This window comes from Pistacia vera, unplaced genomic scaffold (genome assembly GCF_008641045.1).
Source record: "Pistacia vera cultivar Batoury unplaced genomic scaffold, PisVer_v2 Contig528, whole genome shotgun sequence".
NCBI classification, from domain to species: domain Eukaryota; kingdom Viridiplantae; phylum Streptophyta; class Magnoliopsida; order Sapindales; family Anacardiaceae; genus Pistacia; species Pistacia vera.
Window position 1 is genome coordinate 278,807 of NW_022196366.1, and position 20,050 is coordinate 298,856.

Below are 20,050 nucleotides of genomic sequence, written 5' to 3' on the forward strand. Positions count from 1 at the left end.
CGACGAAGTAATGTCCCACTTGACACCTGAGTTAGCTAATGCGCAAGCAGTTATTTTCTTTATTAAAATCCATTTAAGTCCGGATATTTGGAGCTAAATGTTAGAGCCATTTGTTTTATTGACGATTGCAATTTGCAAGCTTGCAGCTAAAATAACAGTGTCACATTTATTATATAGATATATATGACAAGAAGACAAGAACTAAGATAAGAACTATGATCGATGATCGTACATTAAATTTTATAAATGACTTGAACAAAATTTTGCGGGATTTCTCTGTGCTTGTCTGGCCGGAGTTTTGCATATTTCATAAAAGAAAGATTATAGCTTAAGCATATAGTAATAACGCTTTCTGACTTTTTGACGAAGCTCGTAATTGATTCGGTTACCTGTTTAATATACAAGACAAAATTTCTATTGAATATATCCTTGTTTTCCAATCAAGTGTATAATTATATTCATTTAATATATAACATATCAGATAAGTATCAAGTATCTTCCAAATAAAACAAATTAACATGATTCCGAGGAAAATTAAATCTCTCTGACCCAATCACCCAAAGAGAAGTGTTTCAAGAAATGATTAAATGATAGAGCATTTGGCATTGCAATATTTATTTTATAAATCCTCAATGGAACAGAACAAATCTCTTAAACTCACTTTTAAATATCGCCCACTTACGATAAAAGTTCAATAGTTGGTTAATATCATTACGAATAATGACCAAAATTCTCATTGTTAGATTGATTATACCATGAAGATATCAGTATGCTATATCATATTATATTATATCAAAGATTGCAATAACATGCAAGTGATCCATCTACTTTTCAGAGAAACTGTATAATCATCCCCAGTTTATGAAGTGGCCTGGCTTGGCAGAGCTTGCAACTCTGCAACTCATCATTTTTAGTTTTTAACTTAGGCTAGGCAATGAGTTATCCAAAATCTCCAACAAATTAAACTTAAATCTACGCTTCCAAATAAGCCGATAAAGAAATTAATAAAACAACAAACTCTGTGAAAAAATTCAAAGAAAAAAGGAATCAATCCATCATCTGATCAATAATTTGCTTTCAAGCAAGTTTGTATTCAAGTAATTTATATTTTACATGATTTCCTCTGAGTGTCCTGTTTTCTGTAGCAGTACACATTTCTCGTCACTTCTAGGACCTCACATCACTAGTCGCTATAGGAAACTACAACCTGAACTCTTTCCTCTGATTTGAAGCTGAAATATCAAGAAGTAGTCGCCAAAATACATGTTGGTGAAGAGGGTTCAATTGATTTGGTAAACTCTGGCTTCAACTCCTCGCTTCTCAATTGGGAGCCCAACAGCTCAAGTACATAACTTTCCTCAGAGACTCCTCAGCTACTTTCATTTTCTCGTCTCCCACTTTATTCGAAGCCATAACAGAAGATGAAGAAGAAAGTTTCTTGGCTTGAGCCAATGCTCTGAGATTTGTCTCGGCGTGCTTCTTCACGGACCTTATAGGATAATTCCAACGAGCGAAGCCTTGATCTTTCAGAGCCTCCACAGCTCCAATACTTGCTGCCACAATCCAAGCTTTGCCTTTTGCACTCATTTTGAACTCACGAAATCTTCTTTTTTTGTTTTTTTGTTTTTTTGTTTTTTTGTTTTTTAAAGTTTCTCTTCTTTTGCTTCTAGATAGTTCGATAAGTTGATTATGCTTTCAAGTCCTCAGGATGTTGGGTTATATATAGGTAAAAGATCAGCACTCTTGGTGCCTAAGTGATGGTTATTGGTTTTGTTAAAACAAGAGGCGGGCTTTGTCCTCTTGTGGGTGCCAATTATCATAAACAACTTGTTGTAGGATCCCTAGTCTAATATTTTATTATCGAACGCTTTGTGAGTGCCCCTCGTAAGAAAAATGTTCTCATGGTTCTCTCAAAACCGGTGGGCGCATGGATTAATGGGCTTCTCTCTGGGGAATTTTCTCAGGTTCGGTGCATGTGTTGCCTTGGAGAAGCACCATGTTGCATGTCGGTTGATGAAACACGTGGATCTTTACATGTTTTGTATACAGCTGGTGAATCAGGAAACTGCTACGTAGAATGGTATCTGAGATTGTAAATTATTGGAGAGGGGCTTATCACACGTACTTGGTAGCCGCACCCGCACCCAATTACAAGAGAGCTGATTTTGGCTGGATGTTTCTTGGAGTTGATGAATTGAATAACTAATTAAATCAGCCAGCCATATGTATAGTTCCATGTTGGATTGACTCAATGACAAGTAATCAAGTTAGGCCAACGTAGTAGTTGGCTTTTCCTTTTTTACGCTTTCTTCAACTGTTGTTCAATCAGTGTAAAAACTTGAAATAAGTATATATATAAATATTCGATACGTTTGGGCGAATCCTGAGAATAGATATTAGAAATTACTTGGGATAATTTACTTTGCATAAAGATATATACAATTCTAAAGCCAACCTTTTGTATATTATGCTAGCATTAATTATATATCCATTATCATTTTCATTTGTAAGTACAAAATTAATCTTTCAAAGGGGGTAATAACAATTTCGTTCCTGAAGTTTGGTATAAATAACGTGAAGTCTTGCAGAACTTTCAAGTAAAGTTTTTGTCCCTGTGAAAGTGTTAGTTGCAATTTGGTCGCTAGGATATGCTAATGTCATTGTTAGGGATCAAAATGTTACTGATAGTTTAATACGGGATTAAATGATTGCCAGAAAAAAAATAGAAGACTAAAGCATACTTAAGCCAAACCTTAGAGATGAAATTGTTATTTTCCCCTTCCTTTAATTTTTCTAGTGTACTTTAATGTCAAACCAGTGGTGTTGTAATGAAATATTTAAAACCTTACCTACTTGAGTAAATACTTTCTGATCAAGGGCCGCAAGGTTGCGTTTAAATTGTTCGGTTGGCCAATATTTGTGGAAAGGAATAAATGTTAACGAGAAGTGGGCAATGATACTGGCAGCTTCATGGGCTTCCTAAATAGGAGATGAGAAATGAGGATTATGGATAACATTTATAATTTCGTAGCATACTGCTCTGAGATTGACCTCACTGCACACATACAACCCTTGGCATAAAAGGTGTTAATTATATCATAATATATTCTTTTAGGTAACTATAACGTAAATAGCGTAATGAACTTTGCTGAAATGGATTGGGACATTTCTTAATTATGCATTCATCAAGATAATATATTTTTTACACATTAACTTAGACAAAGAAACATAGTCATCCAGGGAAATTACAATCTCCTGAAATTATACATATACAATCCACATACATTATGTACAATAAGCTATTAAGCTGCTTCCATGTGCCTCGGGAAACTGCAGCTATCGATAATANTTAAAGTTTCTCTTCTTTTGCTTCTAGATAGTTCGATAAGTTGATTATGCTTTCAAGTCCTCAGGATGTTGGGTTATATATAGGTAAAAGATCAGCACTCTTGGTGCCTAAGTGATGGTTATTGGTTTTGTTAAAACAAGAGGCGGGCTTTGTCCTCTTGTGGGTGCCAATTATCATAAACAACTTGTTGTAGGATCCCTAGTCTAATATTTTATTATCGAACGCTTTGTGAGTGCCCCTCGTAAGAAAAATGTTCTCATGGTTCTCTCAAAACCGGTGGGCGCATGGATTAATGGGCTTCTCTCTGGGGAATTTTCTCAGGTTCGGTGCATGTGTTGCCTTGGAGAAGCACCATGTTGCATGTCGGTTGATGAAACACGTGGATCTTTACATGTTTTGTATACAGCTGGTGAATCAGGAAACTGCTACGTAGAATGGTATCTGAGATTGTAAATTATTGGAGAGGGGCTTATCACACGTACTTGGTAGCCGCACCCGCACCCAATTACAAGAGAGCTGATTTTGGCTGGATGTTTCTTGGAGTTGATGAATTGAATAACTAATTAAATCAGCCAGCCATATGTATAGTTCCATGTTGGATTGACTCAATGACAAGTAATCAAGTTAGGCCAACGTAGTAGTTGGCTTTTCCTTTTTTACGCTTTCTTCAACTGTTGTTCAATCAGTGTAAAAACTTGAAATAAGTATATATATAAATATTCGATACGTTTGGGCGAATCCTGAGAATAGATATTAGAAATTACTTGGGATAATTTACTTTGCATAAAGATATATACAATTCTAAAGCCAACCTTTTGTATATTATGCTAGCATTAATTATATATCCATTATCATTTTCATTTGTAAGTACAAAATTAATCTTTCAAAGGGGGTAATAACAATTTCGTTCCTGAAGTTTGGTATAAATAACGTGAAGTCTTGCAGAACTTTCAAGTAAAGTTTTTGTCCCTGTGAAAGTGTTAGTTGCAATTTGGTCGCTAGGATATGCTAATGTCATTGTTAGGGATCAAAATGTTACTGATAGTTTAATACGGGATTAAATGATTGCCAGAAAAAAAATAGAAGACTAAAGCATACTTAAGCCAAACCTTAGAGATGAAATTGTTATTTTCCCCTTCCTTTAATTTTTCTAGTGTACTTTAATGTCAAACCAGTGGTGTTGTAATGAAATATTTAAAACCTTACCTACTTGAGTAAATACTTTCTGATCAAGGGCCGCAAGGTTGCGTTTAAATTGTTCGGTTGGCCAATATTTGTGGAAAGGAATAAATGTTAACGAGAAGTGGGCAATGATACTGGCAGCTTCATGGGCTTCCTAAATAGGAGATGAGAAATGAGGATTATGGATAACATTTATAATTTCGTAGCATACTGCTCTGAGATTGACCTCACTGCACACATACAACCCTTGGCATAAAAGGTGTTAATTATATCATAATATATTCTTTTAGGTAACTATAACGTAAATAGCGTAATGAACTTTGCTGAAATGGATTGGGACATTTCTTAATTATGCATTCATCAAGATAATATATTTTTTACACATTAACTTAGACAAAGAAACATAGTCATCCAGGGAAATTACAATCTCCTGAAATTATACATATACAATCCACATACATTATGTACAATAAGCTATTAAGCTGCTTCCATGTGCCTCGGGAAACTGCAGCTATCGATAATATTCAAAACTTGTATTATGTACGGACACGTACTAGAAAAACTTAATTAGGTCCCCAGCAACTCAGGTACATCACAGTCCTGAGAGACTCCTCAGCTTGTTTAAGCTTGTTAGCATCACTACCTTTAGAAACATTGTTGCAATTTCTGGTATTAGAAGCTTCTGAAAACCTACTCACATGCTCAGAAGAACAAGATGATGTACAGCCAGAGTCACTTCTGGAAGCTTGGTCCTTGCTTCCATGCATTACCTGAGATCCTAATTGAAAGAATTCCCGGCTTTTGTTCCTAAACATCTCCAGTTCCCAAAACAAACTCAAGTACTTTTGGGAAAGAAAGAGAAAGAGGATCTTGTTAGTCAGAAATAAACTGGATTGGAATGGTTGATATACAAGTGGATGGCCATTGCTCTTGGAAATGTAGTTCGATATACATATATATATATATATAGTGGGTGAATAACCAGGAAAAGAAAAAGAAAAGCGGTTTTGCCATATAAAGTTCCTGGTTTCAAGAGCGCTTTCCATAAGTAGTTTAGAATAATTTATTTAGTTCATTCAAAGATCTTCAAGTACTAAACCACTTGGCAAGATCCCTTCCATCGATCCTTGATATTATGTTGCTTTTAAGTTTTAACCGCACTATATTAGAAGAGAAAGTTCAAAGTTACTTGTGATTGGAGAATATTATTAAATTGGATGAGTGAACACGTATTACCGTCTTTCCCGTTGTAATTTAATTGAACAGCACCACCAGCAGGCAGCAGCCACATGCACCTCCACCCTACTGGCAAGATTCGGTCATAAAAAGGAACAACAATGAATGACAGAGAAGATAAGTCCTTACTTTTATCAGCCTCAATCTTTCATGGAGCGCTCTTTTTAAATTACACTATTACAGTCCCGACTACTAAAATATAAATAATTGTCCTTGCCATTATTTCTCCTTATTACTTTACTATAATTAATTAAGACTGGTACAGATTTAGAAAGATGCTAAGCACGTTGCACCAACATTCATTGGAGCACAAGGCACATATCCATGTGAATAAATGGATACCATAGACACGTACGTTTGAGTCGTTTGGATAAGATTGACACATTTATAGCTACCCATGCTTTAGCTTGTAGGCTTATACCACAAGTTATGTTCCTCTGGTGAGCTTTAGATAGTCCACCGTCCATGACCACTACAAAAACTTTGGGCCTAAATATCTAGTTTTGCTATTGTACTTGATTTACAATTATTTTAAAGTATATTGAAATATTTACTTTTAAATTTTAATATAAAAATGAAACCTCTTGGTATAGCATTTTGAATTCTTGAATTGCTATGCCTAAAAAATATACATTGACATCAGTACCGCTNCATAATATATTCTTTTAGGTAACTATAACGTAAATAGCGTAATGAACTTTGCTGAAATGGATTGGGACATTTCTTAATTATGCATTCATCAAGATAATATATTTTTTACACATTAACTTAGACAAAGAAACATAGTCATCCAGGGAAATTACAATCTCCTGAAATTATACATATACAATCCACATACATTATGTACAATAAGCTATTAAGCTGCTTCCATGTGCCTCGGGAAACTGCAGCTATCGATAATACTGAAAACTTGTATTATGTACGGACACCTACTAGAAAAACTTAATTAGGTCCCCAGCAACTCAGGTACATCACAGTCCTGAGAGACTCCTCAGCTTGTTTAAGCTTGTTAGCATCACTACCTTTAGAAACATTATTGCAATTTCTGGTATTAGAAGCTTCTGAAAACCTACTCACATGCTCAGAAGAACAAGATGATGTACAACCAGAGTCACTTCTGGAAGCTTGGTCCTTGCTTCCATGCATTACCTGAGATCCTAATTGAAAGAATTCCCGGCTTTTGTTCCTAAACATCTCCAGTTCCCCAAACAAACTCAAGTACTTTTGGGAAAGAAAGAGAAAGAGGATCTTGTTAGTCAGAAATAAACTGGATTGTAATGGTTGATATACAAGTGGATGGCCATTGCTCTTGGAAATGTAGTTCGATATACATATATATATATATATAGTGGGTGAATAACCAGGAAAAGAAAAAGAAAAGCGGTTTTGCCATATAAAGTTCCTGGTTTCAAGAGCGCTTTCCATAAGTAGTTTAGAATAATTTATTTAGTTCATTCAAAGATCTTCAAGTACTAAACCACTTGGCAAGATCCCTTCCATCGATCCTTGATATTATGTTGCTTTTAAGTTTTAACCGCACTATATTAGAAGAGAAAGTTCAAAGTTACTTGTGATTGGAGAATATTATTAAATTGGATGAGTGAACACGTATTACCGTCTTTCCCGTTGTAATTTAATTGAACAGCACCACCAGCAGGCAGCAGCCACATGCACCTCCACCCTACTGGCAAGATTCGGTCATAAAAAGGAACAACAATGAATGACAGAGAAGATAAGTCCTTACTTTTATCAGCCTCAATCTTTCATGGAGCGCTCTTTTTAAATTACACTATTACAGTCCCGACTACTAAAATATAAATAATTGTCCTTGCCATTATTTCTCCTTATTACTTTACTATAATTAATTAAGACTGGTACAGATTTAGAAAGATGCTAAGCACGTTGCACCAACATTCATTGGAGCACAAGGCACATATCCATGTGAATAAATGGATACCATAGACACGTACGTTTGAGTCGTTCGGATAAGATTGACACATATATAGCTACCCATGCTTTAGCTTGTAGGCTTATACCACAAGTTATGTTCCTCTGGTGAGCTTTAGATAGTCCACCGTCCATGACCACTACAAAAACTTTGGGCCTAAATATCTAGTTTTGCTATTGTACTTGATTTACAATTATTTTAAAGTATATTGAAATATTTACTTTTAAATTTTAATATAAAAATGAAACCTCTTGGTATAGCATTTTGAATTCTTGAATTGCTATGCCTAAAAAATATACATTGACATCAGTACCGCTAATCAGAGCTCAACAAGCACTTAAGGGTAAAGGGTATTAGTTATCAAAACCTAAACCGTCTCAAAGAAATATTATATAATATATGTCCCACCTTTTATCAAAATAAAGGATCTAGATGAATGAGAGCTCTCCATGTGTTAAGACAACTTGCAAAAGCACTCATTACGTTGAGCTCAAAGGTGTATAAATGGATAGCTCTCTTCATAAAAAAGAGAGGCTGGACATATGAGAGTTAGGTATATACTTGAGCTTTTGCCATTATTCTTCTCTGTAAACAAAACATTACTTCATTTTTGTATGCCTTATAGGCGATATCAGAAAAATAGTTGGAGAATAATAAAATAACAGTGGATGTAGGATTCGTTTTAAGCATCTGAACCACTATAAAAATCTCTCTTGTCAATCTTTTATTTATGTTTCTTCAAACATATATCATCTCAGCATCATAATTAACTCTCACAATCATATCACATATAATTTCTAAGACTCTCTTAACACTTTGCACGTACAATATCGTTAGTGTTAAAATTAAGCATCAACATGAATTAATAATAAATTATAGATTTTATGAATTAAGAATTAACTCCACTATCAATTAGTCATGAGAATCTGAGTATAGAAATTCAAATAGGATTCAAATAGGGATACTGATGACCATTTTTATTCTCTTTTATGTAAAGGTTCTGTCCAAATTGTGATCCTAACACCACTTTTGACTTAGGAATTTTAATAAGAATTATCTTAATTTATAGTGTTGAAGTGTAATTTTGACACCAACGATTCGCACGTACAAAATGTCAAAAAAGTCTTAGAAATTACATGAATGATTACGAGAGTTGATTATGGTGCAGCGATTATATATGTTTGCAAAACCAGAAATAATAGATTGATAAGAGAGATTTCTATAGTGGTTCGGATGTTTAAAGCGAATCCTATATCCATTGTTATTTTATTATTCTCTGACTATTTTTAAGATACTACCTGTAAGGCGTACAAAAATGAAGAAATACTTTGTTTATAGAGAAAAATAATGAAGCTCAAATTTGTGCCCAACTCTCATATGTCCAGCCCTTTCTTTCGTGAAGAAAGGTGTCCATTTATACCTTTAAGATCAATGTAACGAGTGATTTTGCAAGTTCTCTTGACACATGGGGACCACTCTTTAATTTTTATCTTAAAATGGGATAGGATTGATATAAAGTATCTCTTTGAGGCAATTTGGGTTTTAACAGCTAATACCACTTTGTCTTTGAGTGTTTGTTAAGCTCTAATTGGTAGTGCTGACATTAGTGTGTATTTTTGGCACAACAGAACCCCCCTAGTTTTTGGAGTGCGTAATTGCACTTCAAAAACTCATGTATTAGATCTAAATGGCTGTTACACTATAGGCTACAGTCTCGAACTAAAGAGCTCAAACTATGCCTGACATGATTGAGTGTTGAGAGCTAGGATTGCGATCTGAGAGCTTAGAGTGATCCAAAGCTAATCACGATCTAATAACTGACATAAAATGTCTAGTAGATTATTCCTGGAGAGAGCTGAGCGTTAGAAGCCCAAACGCGTGGCTTAGAGGTCCTGAACAGACAAGCCAACTTAAAACAGCCATAACTTTTGATCTATGAGGAGTTTTGGAGCCCGTAAGATATCCACGGAAACCTTGTTTCGAGCTCTACATCATGACAATTAGGAAACCTTGTTGGGACCATTTTTCAGGGCCAAAATCCATCATTTCGACATGTTTTGGGGTTGTTTTGAGTTTTCTACATGTTTTTTTCTAACACTGGCAGCTGGTTGCGATCTGAGAACTGATCGCGATTTGAAAGCTAAGAACACAGTTTGAGGCTATTCGCAATCTCAAAGCTGAGAATTGATCACGCGCAATTTGAGAGTTAGGAGTTGATCGCGATATGATAGGGGCTCGATTTGAGAGCTTGGGGTGTGTGATCTGAAAGATCCGATGCACGATCTCAAGGCACAGAGCTGGATCTAGAGTGCGTGTTCTGAAAGCTTAAAGAGCTCGATTTATGCATGTGATCTCAAGCAAATGAGCGAGCTTATGAGCTCAATCAGAAAACATAAAGAACTTGATTAGAGAGCATAAAAAGCTCGATCTGAGATCATAAGGAGCTCGATCTGAGAACTCCAGAGCTCTTTGCAATTTGAGAGCATAAGGAGTTCAATCAAAAAACAAGAGTTTGATCAGAAAGTGCGAAGCTTGATCTGAGAACTCGAGAGCTCTTTGAGATATGAGAGCTTGAGATCTCTTTGCGATCTGAGAGCACAAAGAGTTCGATTAGAAAGCATATAATACAAAGAGTTCGATTAGAAAGTGCGAAGCTTGATCTAAGAACACCAGGAGTTCGATCAGAAAGCACGAAGCTTGATCTGAGAACTCGAGATCAGCGATCTAGGCACTTGGAAGTGCGATTTGGGTGCTCAGAAACACGATCTGGTCGCTCAGGAGTGCAATCTGAGTGCTTGGAAGCACAATTTGGTTGCTTGGGAGCACAATCTGAGTGCTCGGAAGCACGATCTAGCCGTTCGGGAGCACGATCTGAGTGCTCGGAAGCACGATCTGGCTGCTCAACAGCATGATCTAAGAGCTTTGATGCGTGCGATCTGGACAATCTGGTCATGCGATCTGAGAGCTATGATGCGCATGATCTAAGAGATTTGAGCGCGTGATCTAAAGTTGAAGATCAAAGTGATCTGGTCACGCTATTTGAGAGCTCTGATGCATACGATCTGGGAGATCTGGCCCGTGATTTGAGAGCTCTGATGTGCGCGATTTGGGAGATCTGAGTGCGCGATCTGAACCTGAAGATCGGAGCAATATGACCACGCAATCTGAGTGCTTTGATGTGGAACAGGCTTCAGTATTTTGACGATAACTTGAGCTGTAGACCTCAGATTTGGATAGTTCTTGGACCATCGGAAAGCTAACTCGAAGGGCTACAACTCTTGCATTTACCACTGCACCAAATTCAGACTTTATCTGGAAAAATATTGAGAGTTGATGTGAATCATGCCCTTCCTCTAGCGTCAAACTATTGATGCGTGATTTTGACACCAACGACTTGCATGTGTAAAGTGCTAAGAAAGTCTTAGAAATTACACGTGAATGATTATGAGAGTTGATTATGGTGTAGAGATTATATCTGTTTGCAAAAACATAAATAATATATTGACAAGAGAGATTTTTATAGTGGTTCGGATGCTTAAAGCGAATCCTACATCCACTGTTATTTTATTATTCTTTGATTATTTTTTGATATTGCCTGTAAGGTGTACAAAAATGAAGAAATACTTTTACAGAGAAAAATAACGAAGCTCAAATTTGTGCCCAACTCTCATATGCCACCCCCTCTTTCGTGAAGAGAGGTGCCCATTTATACATTTGAGGTCAATGTAATGAGTGTTTTTACAAGTTGTTTTTCTGATCTGCTAATTTGCTTGAAACCACAGCAGAAGATGAAGAAGCAAATTCTTGGACGACTGAGAAACTGATCTGATATTGTTCTTGGCATGTTGGTGTAATGATCTGATGGTGTAGTTCCATCTGCAGAACCCTTGATCTTTCAAGGCTTCAACGCTGCAACACTGGCTGGCACAATCCAAGCTTGCTTGTTGAACTCATCTTCAATGTTTTCTTCAGAAAATCTTCTCTGGTTTCTTTGTAAAGACTCTGTACTCCGATGGCTAATTGGCACGAGGTTTCTTGTTATATAGGGAGGACGCTGGGATAGTATAAAGTAAAGCCAAAGTTTGGAAATAAACCAGTGGCTGCATTTTTGCCGGTGGTTTAGCAAACAAAGCCAATGGATTTTTGAGTCGGTAGATGGGAAATTCATGTAATATGACTTGATGTCCTTGTAGAACTTCTGTTTAGTCTTAGTCAGTGAGGACAAAATGGGTTTTTAGGAACATGACGACAAAGAAATTCTGGTAAAGCGCACCTGGTTTTTCTTAATTAAAATCCACTTAAGCCCGAAGAATGGGAAAAGAAACCACAGGTACTTTTAAAAACTGAGAAGGATGCCTAGTGTCTAATTATAAGTTAATTAGTGCTAGTTATGCGACAAACATTTTGGTAAAGAAATGAGGACTAAATTTAATAATGTGAGCCAAGTTTCCAATGATTCATAACAAATACAATATAAACTTTTCTCTCTTATTTTCTAATTAATTAATTTTCTTGGTAGAGGACAATAGATGCTTAATAAAATTAAGGGCGAACGACAACTTCCCACCCGAGGCTTGGCCTAACGACAAGTTGCCACCTGAAAAGTTTCAAAATGATAGAGTCTCCACCCAGCCATCCAATTTCTCTGTTAATTTCAAACTACAGAAGGAAAAAAATGACAAATTCAGTTTTTTTTTTTTTTTTTTTTTTTTTTTAAATTTTGGTAACCTAACAAGATGCTTCACTAATCTTCTGACATGATTGATGAATGCTTCCTCAATTGATTCACAAACCCACCCAACTCAAATATGTCAAGTTTGAACTTCAATCACTGAACAAACAAGAAAAAACAAAAGTTTCCCATAAAAAAATTAATTTAAAACTTTGTATGTATATCCATGTCTGCCAAAATAGAAGCAGATCATCGAAGAATCTTCAAATGAATAAAAAACAAAATCAAACTCACTTGTAAAATTCATAAAAACAAAACTTGAAATGAAAAAAAAAAAAAAAAATTATCAGGATCTTCAAGAATCAAGATGTCTTAATTTCAAGAGTTCTTTTCTGTTCATCACAAACTGCCATAAGGATCCACATCATCACCATGATCATCATCATATCATCAACTAAATGGGGCGGTGTAGGGTGACACATGGCCTTATTCAAGCCGTCATGTTCAATCCTTCTTAATCTAATGTCAATTCAATTAACCGATTATCTCCCCCACCACCGAAGTCACAGTTTTGACACCGTCTGGAAATACACGTGGCCGCTAGTCACCTTCCCCCTAAGCAAAACCATCCCAAACCAAAAACCAAACTTCAATTCTTCTCAACACAATTACCGAACACATAACAATCATCAATCAAGAAAAATCATATAAAAAAAAGCAATCAAATAATCAAGTCTTCTCTCGGTCAAGTTGGCTTGACTCAGTTTGGCCGACAAAAAAGCTTCTCGGTCGGACAAATCAAGCCGACATGTGTCTCTGGGCCAATGCAAGGGCCTCAGTGTCGTCTAGATCTGGTAGCAACGGCACTGCCACAGTGAGGAAAGATAAGAAGAGAAGAAAAAGGAAAGGAAGAGAGAAAAAGAAGAAAGAAAAGAAAAGAGAAGGTGAAGACATAAAGCGGCTGGTGCGATGAGAAAGGAAAGAGAAGAAGAGAAAATTGGGGTTTGTTTTTCAAGGTTATATATTGGGGATAAAAGGAATAATATCCTTTAATTTGTTTTTTGAAATTACCATTCTATCTTTTGTAGTTGAAATTAAAGGAGAAATTGGATGGATGGGTGGGAAACTGTTTGAAACTTTTCGGGTGGCACCCTGTTGTTAGGCCAAACTTTGGGTGGGAAGTTGTCGTTGCATAGAGAGCAGTTTACGGTGAAAAGTGTTTTAAGTAATGTTTTAAAAACCGACCCGGGACAAAACGAAAAGTGTTTTAAGCAATGTTTTAAAAACGACCGGGACAAAACCCGGCAAGATGGTCGGGTCCTAGGTCGACCTGTTAACCGGTTGAACCAGTTGGTTCAATCGGTGACATCATCATATTGACATAACATGATGACATCATGCAAACAATGTTCACAGAACCTGTATTTCCCAAATTTTGCTCCAAATCATAATTCTAGTATAAAAAAAAATCCTAACAAAGCATTATCATACATCATTACATCAATAATACAACAAATTTCAAATCAAATAACAAAATAAATGAAGAAAAATAAAAAATCACATAAAATTGTTTCAAGTTTCAACTTCCAAATCAACACTTCAACATTCTAACAAAAAATGATCTCACGAATGGTCTTCAATCCATCTTCCATCCTCAATTAAAATTCACAATTCATAATTACACACCACCTGGTAGAGGATCGCCATCATTATTAACATTGACAACATCATCTATAAAAATTCTAACAAGAAAAGAAAACCATAGTTAAATTTCCTATTTAAACTAATTGAATATAAACTAGATAATACCAATTGAAATTGCTTAAAAAATTGTAAATAACCTTCGAAGCATCTGCTGAGTATAATAAGAAAGGTGATCACCAGATTCACCACCATTAAGGAATAGCTCCTTCTCCATATATGATGTTCCAATTCTTCGTAATTAAGCTCACCAACCCTCCTCTTCCTCACAACTATCCACCATTCAGTTTTACAATACTCTCATAATCAATAGGATCATATGAATTTTCTGTAACAACCCCTGAAATAGAAGAATTAAATATTCAAATCATGACCAATAAAGACATCAATAAATAAAAAAATGAAGAAGGCTTTATACCTATTTTGCAAATGCAAGTTATAATGAGTGAAAACCCAATCATTCAACCGTGGATTCTCCAATCTGTTCCGCTTTTTTATGATGTGTTCAAAAACATCCAATTCAATCACATCCGGAAGAGGCCGAAGTTGACTTAGAATTTTGATTGCAAACTTTGCAAATTTGGAGCATTATGGCCAAATGTCCTCACCATTCATCTATTGAGATAAAAGTATAAATTACATAAGAAATAAACACAATTTATAAACTTAAAAATTAGACTTAAAAAGTTAAAAACTATTACATACCCGGCCGTGTAGTTTTGCAAGTTTGAAGAGCAAGCTCATGAGAAAAGCTTTCCAGACGGTCTCGATATAATCTACTCTCCTCTAGTAACTTTGTCTTGCTCATTTTGAATGCACCTGCTTTATTGTCAATGTGTCAAGAAAACCATACATGACTCAGGTTTTTTGGAAAAAGTATCTTCGTCATATTTGAAAGCAGGATTCAAATAATATGTGCTGCATGAATATCATGGCGCCAACATCCTATCCAACGCTTCTTAATAATTGTGTATAGGCTGTACAATTTTTTTTGTTCTTAAACAGCTTCTTGATCCCATCCCGTTCTGTACATGCATAATACACATTCCTATTGAAGGCCTCTCATCTGAGTCTATAATCCGAAGCATACGCATCAATGGACTCACAACTTTGGAAATTATACCAATGTCATCCCAGAACCGGTTATCTAGAACTATGGAATAAAGGCTTTGCCTTTATAGTTTTTGCATATCGAGACTCCACAAAAGTTCTATATCGTCACTGTAGATTGCAAGTCATGTTTGTGCCGATGTAGGCGCTCAATGCAATGAAAGTAGTGGCAAAATGGGTGAACTGGGCGTATAATTTATCCAACCCTATTCAAGTGATAGACAATAGATGTTAGTACTTAGTAAAATATTAAAAAGTGTACATATATAATATGTCTTGACAATGTAATTATAAACTATGAAGTAAAAGTATATAACCTGTTTTTTCCTCAGAAAACTAGCACAAAGGAATGATTATACACAAACTTTGAACCTCAGATGCACGTGTCGAAAGGGTGACTATATGACTCATCTCAACTTGTCTTTCAACGTCAAATTAATGCAATGTGCACACAAGGAGACCAAGTAATACTGCATATTTGTAGTCAACAACTTTCTAGCCACTTTATAATTGCTCCATTGCAGTGACAAGGTGGACAATATTGTTGGTTCAACCCATAAAGCTATTTCCTCAAACAAGCTACACAATGTTGTAGCATCCTTTACAACATCTGAAGCATCCACTGATTTCACAAAACACACTCTTTGACAAGTACATTTGGAAATTAATCAACGACCTATGTGAATTATCTTCCAACCATCAGCCATTAAAGTACATCCAACATCCTCCTAAGTTTTTGTAACTATAACAAGTAATTGCACTTCTTTCCTTGCATCTCTCAATAAATTTACACGCAAATTATGATAAGTTGGGATTGTATACCCAGGACCAATTGCAGCTATAAAATCCGCCATATGTTGAAAATAAATTGAATTAACATTTTGAGATGCAAGAATCATTAAATAACCTTGCAACAGCCATGTCGCTCTCCATAGCTTCTTTTCCGGCTAAAACACTCCTAATGAGGGCTGAGACCTAGCCTTAGTCCTCAGAGCAAAATAGTCACATATCCCAATAGATTTTTTTTCTCTTAGAGCTTGAAATTGAAGTGGGCTGGAGCTGGACATGGAAAAACCTCTTCACACTCTTGATCTTCATACTAACATATCACCCTCTTCTTGTTGTACACTAGCTCCATAAGGATTGACATTCTTACGAAGTTCAACTGTTTGTTCTTGGCCCCAATTTCATTTAGTGCTTCTCCAATCTTGAATTAACACGAAAGGAACTTTAGGGCACTTTCCAACTTTCCCTTTATACTCGCTAGATGCAATTTCACTCGATAAATTCCTCCACCTCTATTATCTTGCCACAGTAAAGACATGTTAATATCTTCTTCCCATTTTCATCTACGCCTCATTAACATGTCCCCATGCTATATCATTTCTTCCTCGAAAAGTTTGTGAAACATCCATGGAAGCAGATTGATGACAAGAACCAGATGATGACATATTCTTTGTCTTTAATCTTAATATGTACCTTGGTGACACAAATAACAAATAAGGATGGATGATCTGTTACAATCAAATTATCAAATTTAAAGATCTATTCTAGGTCCATCTCAACCGATAGGCTGTAACATCAAAATATATATGTAAGCTAATGTAGTGAACTGACTGAACTGAAACAAAACAAACTTACAACTTACAAGTTACAACAATTCAGAGAGCAAACTAATCAATCATTTTTCACACACAAACACTTTGCAATCACTCATACTATCAATAGAAGAAACTGATGTTAAGACGAGACAAGACCAAATCAGTATCATGCCATTGCTGTAGCTATACATTTCCATAAAAAATTCCTGGAGTTTACAGTGCATATCAATATGATTCTAAAGTTGTAAAGACCTTCCCTCTCAACACAAACATTACCACAACCTTCCTGTATTAATTATCCAACAAGAGGATGAATAACAACACATTGTTAAGCTAAAGCACTGAATCCCTCAATATTAAGCATACAAGAAGCATCAAGGAATAGGGTACACATATCAAGAAGTATATAATATCAGCATCACAAATGAAGTCAATCAACCTAAAACTAAATGCTACAATCACAATATGAACAGATAACATCAAATTACCACGAAAAGAGCTAAAAGAAAATTACAGATCACATAACAAGTCAATCAATGCTGAGACCATGGGGACCTTGCTGATTACAAACGGCAATATAAAGTTTATAAACTAAAACTATAAACTTGTAGTAAAAAACTAAAAATGAAAATACAAATCAATACCTCGTGTTGGTGAGACTGAAGACGAGCTACCGTTGACCGTGGAGAGGTGGAGCTCGACTACGACTGATGAACAGGAACACTGAACAGAGCAGAACTGCACATTGCAGAAGAGAAGAAGAGATCGCGATTGCCACAGTTCGTCAGTTCCTGAGCAAGAAGAAGAGGCAACGATGGTGTAGCTTCCAGATCGACGGTGACGGAAGAACATAGCAAATTGGCGGTGAAGAGAAGGACTGGAACAGATCGCGAAATGGGAGATTATTCGCACGGTACCCCAGCTGACGACGCTATACAGTTGACGGTGAAGGCTAATGCACCAGATTCGAAGGTGACTGGTGAAGGGGAGACTCGTGGATGATGAAAATGCAAAATGGTTCAGTTCAGAGTTCAGAGTTTTCAGACGAAAGAGAGGGAAGAAGTGCGTGAAATGTCAAATGGGGGGAAAAGTGATACTGTTTAAGTGTTAGTACTTTAGTTTTAGTATTTATTAAATTTAATATTTTTATTTTTTAATTTTGTATTAATATGCATGACCCGGTTTGTGTAAATCACCGGTTGGACGGTGGGTGACAGCACCCCACCAACGCGGGTCACAGCTGGGCAGAGTAATTTGCCAGTATTAGGCTCACCCGGCCCGGCTGACTGGCTGAGTCCCGGTTCAACTGGTTCAACCGCGGGTGGGCTGGGTTTTAAAACATTGGTTTCAGTACTACTCAAGTATATGCAGTTTTTGGAGCGTTTTTATAGTGTCAAAAGACTCAAAACATTTCTTATAGCTAAATTTTTCAAGGAGTTTGATAATTTTTCTTAACAGCCTTATGGTTTTGGGCAACACACACTTAGGCAGAGCTATTTAACTAAGCCGTGCAGTCTTGATCTCTTTAACTAACTCCTGGAGTCTAGCTGATGGGTCACTGGTACTGAGACTTGAATGGCTTTTGATTTAAGTTCTCATTCGTTAGGCCTCAAGAATTACCGTATGTGTGAAGTTTTATTTAGATTTCTTGACCAGTTATGTGAGTCAACTTTACGAAGAAACAACATAAAGCTCAAGGTCGATATGTCTTACTTGCTAAAGAGCCCAACTTACGAGGGATTAACAAATTGAGAGAGCTACCATGAACAGGGCTAATTACAGAGTCACAATTTTGTCCAAACATATAAAAAATAAAGTGAGTATAAAATCATAAATTAAAAGAAGATTAATTCCAAGAAGCTAATGTAATCATCGGTAAAGTTATTGATAATCGTTTCCATTAGATTTACAATATACGTCATTGATCAATTTGCCGCACAATCACACATCGATTCCTTAGTTGTATATATGAAAAAAAAAACCATGGCCCGTCCAGCTGCAATTCTATCTTATGTGACTTGATGAATTCGCTCGCTGCATAATTTTCTTTAAATATCCAGATACGATATTTTCTTTCACTGAAGTATCGATCAATCATCCTGATCTTTAATTACTTAGCTTTCAATATGGACCCCAATTACTCAAGTACATAACTTCCTCAAAGACTCAGTGTCTGCTTCACCTCTTTTGACTCACTTGAAACCACCGCAGAAGATGTGGAAGAGAGTCTTCACTGTGAAATTGACCAAAGATTATTCAGTATGTTGTTGTATTGATCTTGTAGCATAGTTCCATCTGCAGAAGCCTTGATCTTTCAAGGCCACAACTACTCAATACTGGCTGGCTGCGATCCAAGCTCGGCTCGTCGAACTCATCTTAGTTACCCTAAAACTTCTTCTTTAGAATCTTTGGGTTACGGGAGAAAAATGTGAGCTCTAGTGAAAAACAAGTGCTCGATCGTAAGGAGTAACAATCTTTTTATGAAGCAAAGCGAGGGGTTATTTATAAAGCTAGTGCGTGTAGTACGGGACTAGGCGAAAACCAGATGTTATGTTGAAGAGTGGTTTTGGATATAAAAGAACCCAGCATATAGATAAGTACATGAGTGGGACACAGCTTTGTGCCTTTGTCACATAATCATCATGTAACATTTAAGTTGTTTTTGTGACGATGGGGGCCATGATGTGAAGCCACTGGGTGGACTGTCTATTATGTACGCGGTTTCCTTATAATATCCTTCCAAGCCCAGAGTTTGGAGCAAAAACTGCTTGGTTCTTAAGACCGGGGGCTAAAAGGATAGCATTGCCTTACAATCTTCGTATAAGTGTTGTCGCATTAGCTCAATACTTGATTACTTCATACAAAAGTCAAAAATGATCTTGGATTATGTGTCATTTCTTTGAGTCCAAAATTGAGCATCATTTAGACGTAGTACGTATATTTATGTTTATCTCCAATTATGTCTAAAAATAGGGTTAATTAGGATATATTTTATCATGCTTTTTGGCTAGATTTTGGATACTTCTCTTAATTGTACCTAATTGTAACTTAATTATATATTTTACGTTTCAGGCCAAAACGCGCAGTTAGAGCAAAACCGAGCGGAATTGAGTTTCTAGACCCAAATCAAGCGAATTTCAGGAATCGGGAAAATTCTGATGCGGAATGGAAGCACTTGAAGCTTTATCAGGGATCAGAAGATTGAAGATTCAAGCAAAGAAGCAAACGGGAGGGCAGTTTCGTAATTTCAA

General features: G+C 36.2%; 2 protein-coding genes across 2 annotated transcripts; both read right to left on the bottom strand.

Moving 5' to 3' along the window:
- Positions 1 to 1,087: 1,087 nt before the first annotated feature.
- Positions 1,088 to 1,672, bottom strand: LOC116107100. Its single transcript, XM_031393396.1, has one exon. It carries the CDS (start codon positions 1,585 to 1,587, stop codon positions 1,321 to 1,323), a length of 267 nt encoding a protein of 88 aa, XP_031249256.1. The 5' UTR covers positions 1,588 to 1,672; the 3' UTR covers positions 1,088 to 1,320.
- A 4,834-nt stretch (positions 1,673 to 6,506) lies between these two features.
- On the bottom strand, positions 6,507 to 14,305 carry LOC116107145. Its single transcript, XM_031393454.1, has 3 exons — positions 14,229 to 14,305; positions 11,493 to 11,636; positions 6,507 to 6,836 (listed from the first exon to the last, which is right to left on the bottom strand). The coding sequence occupies exons 1-3, from the start codon at positions 14,303 to 14,305 to the stop codon at positions 6,710 to 6,712; spliced, it is 348 nt and encodes a 115-aa protein (XP_031249314.1). The 3' UTR covers positions 6,507 to 6,709.
- Between the last annotated feature and the right edge of the window lie 5,745 nt (positions 14,306 to 20,050).

Bases quoted from the DNA above. Each gene is read 5' to 3' on its own strand.
- LOC116107100 (XM_031393396.1), bottom strand. From the start codon at position 1,587: ATGAGTGCAAAAGGCAAAGCTTGGATTGTGGCAGCAAGTATTGGAGCT.
- LOC116107145 (XM_031393454.1), bottom strand. From the start codon at position 14,305: ATGGAGAAGGAGCTATTCCTTAATGGTGGTGAATCTGGTGATCACCTT. The intron at 11,637-14,228 runs GTTATTTACAAT...GGATTGTGCCAG, and splicing joins ACTCAGCAGATGCTTCGAAG to CCAGTGTTGCAGCGTTGAAG. The intron at 6,837-11,492 runs GTTTCAAGCAAA...GCATGTGAGTAG, and splicing joins CTTCTTCATCTTCTGCTGTG to GTTTTCAGAAGCTTCTAATA.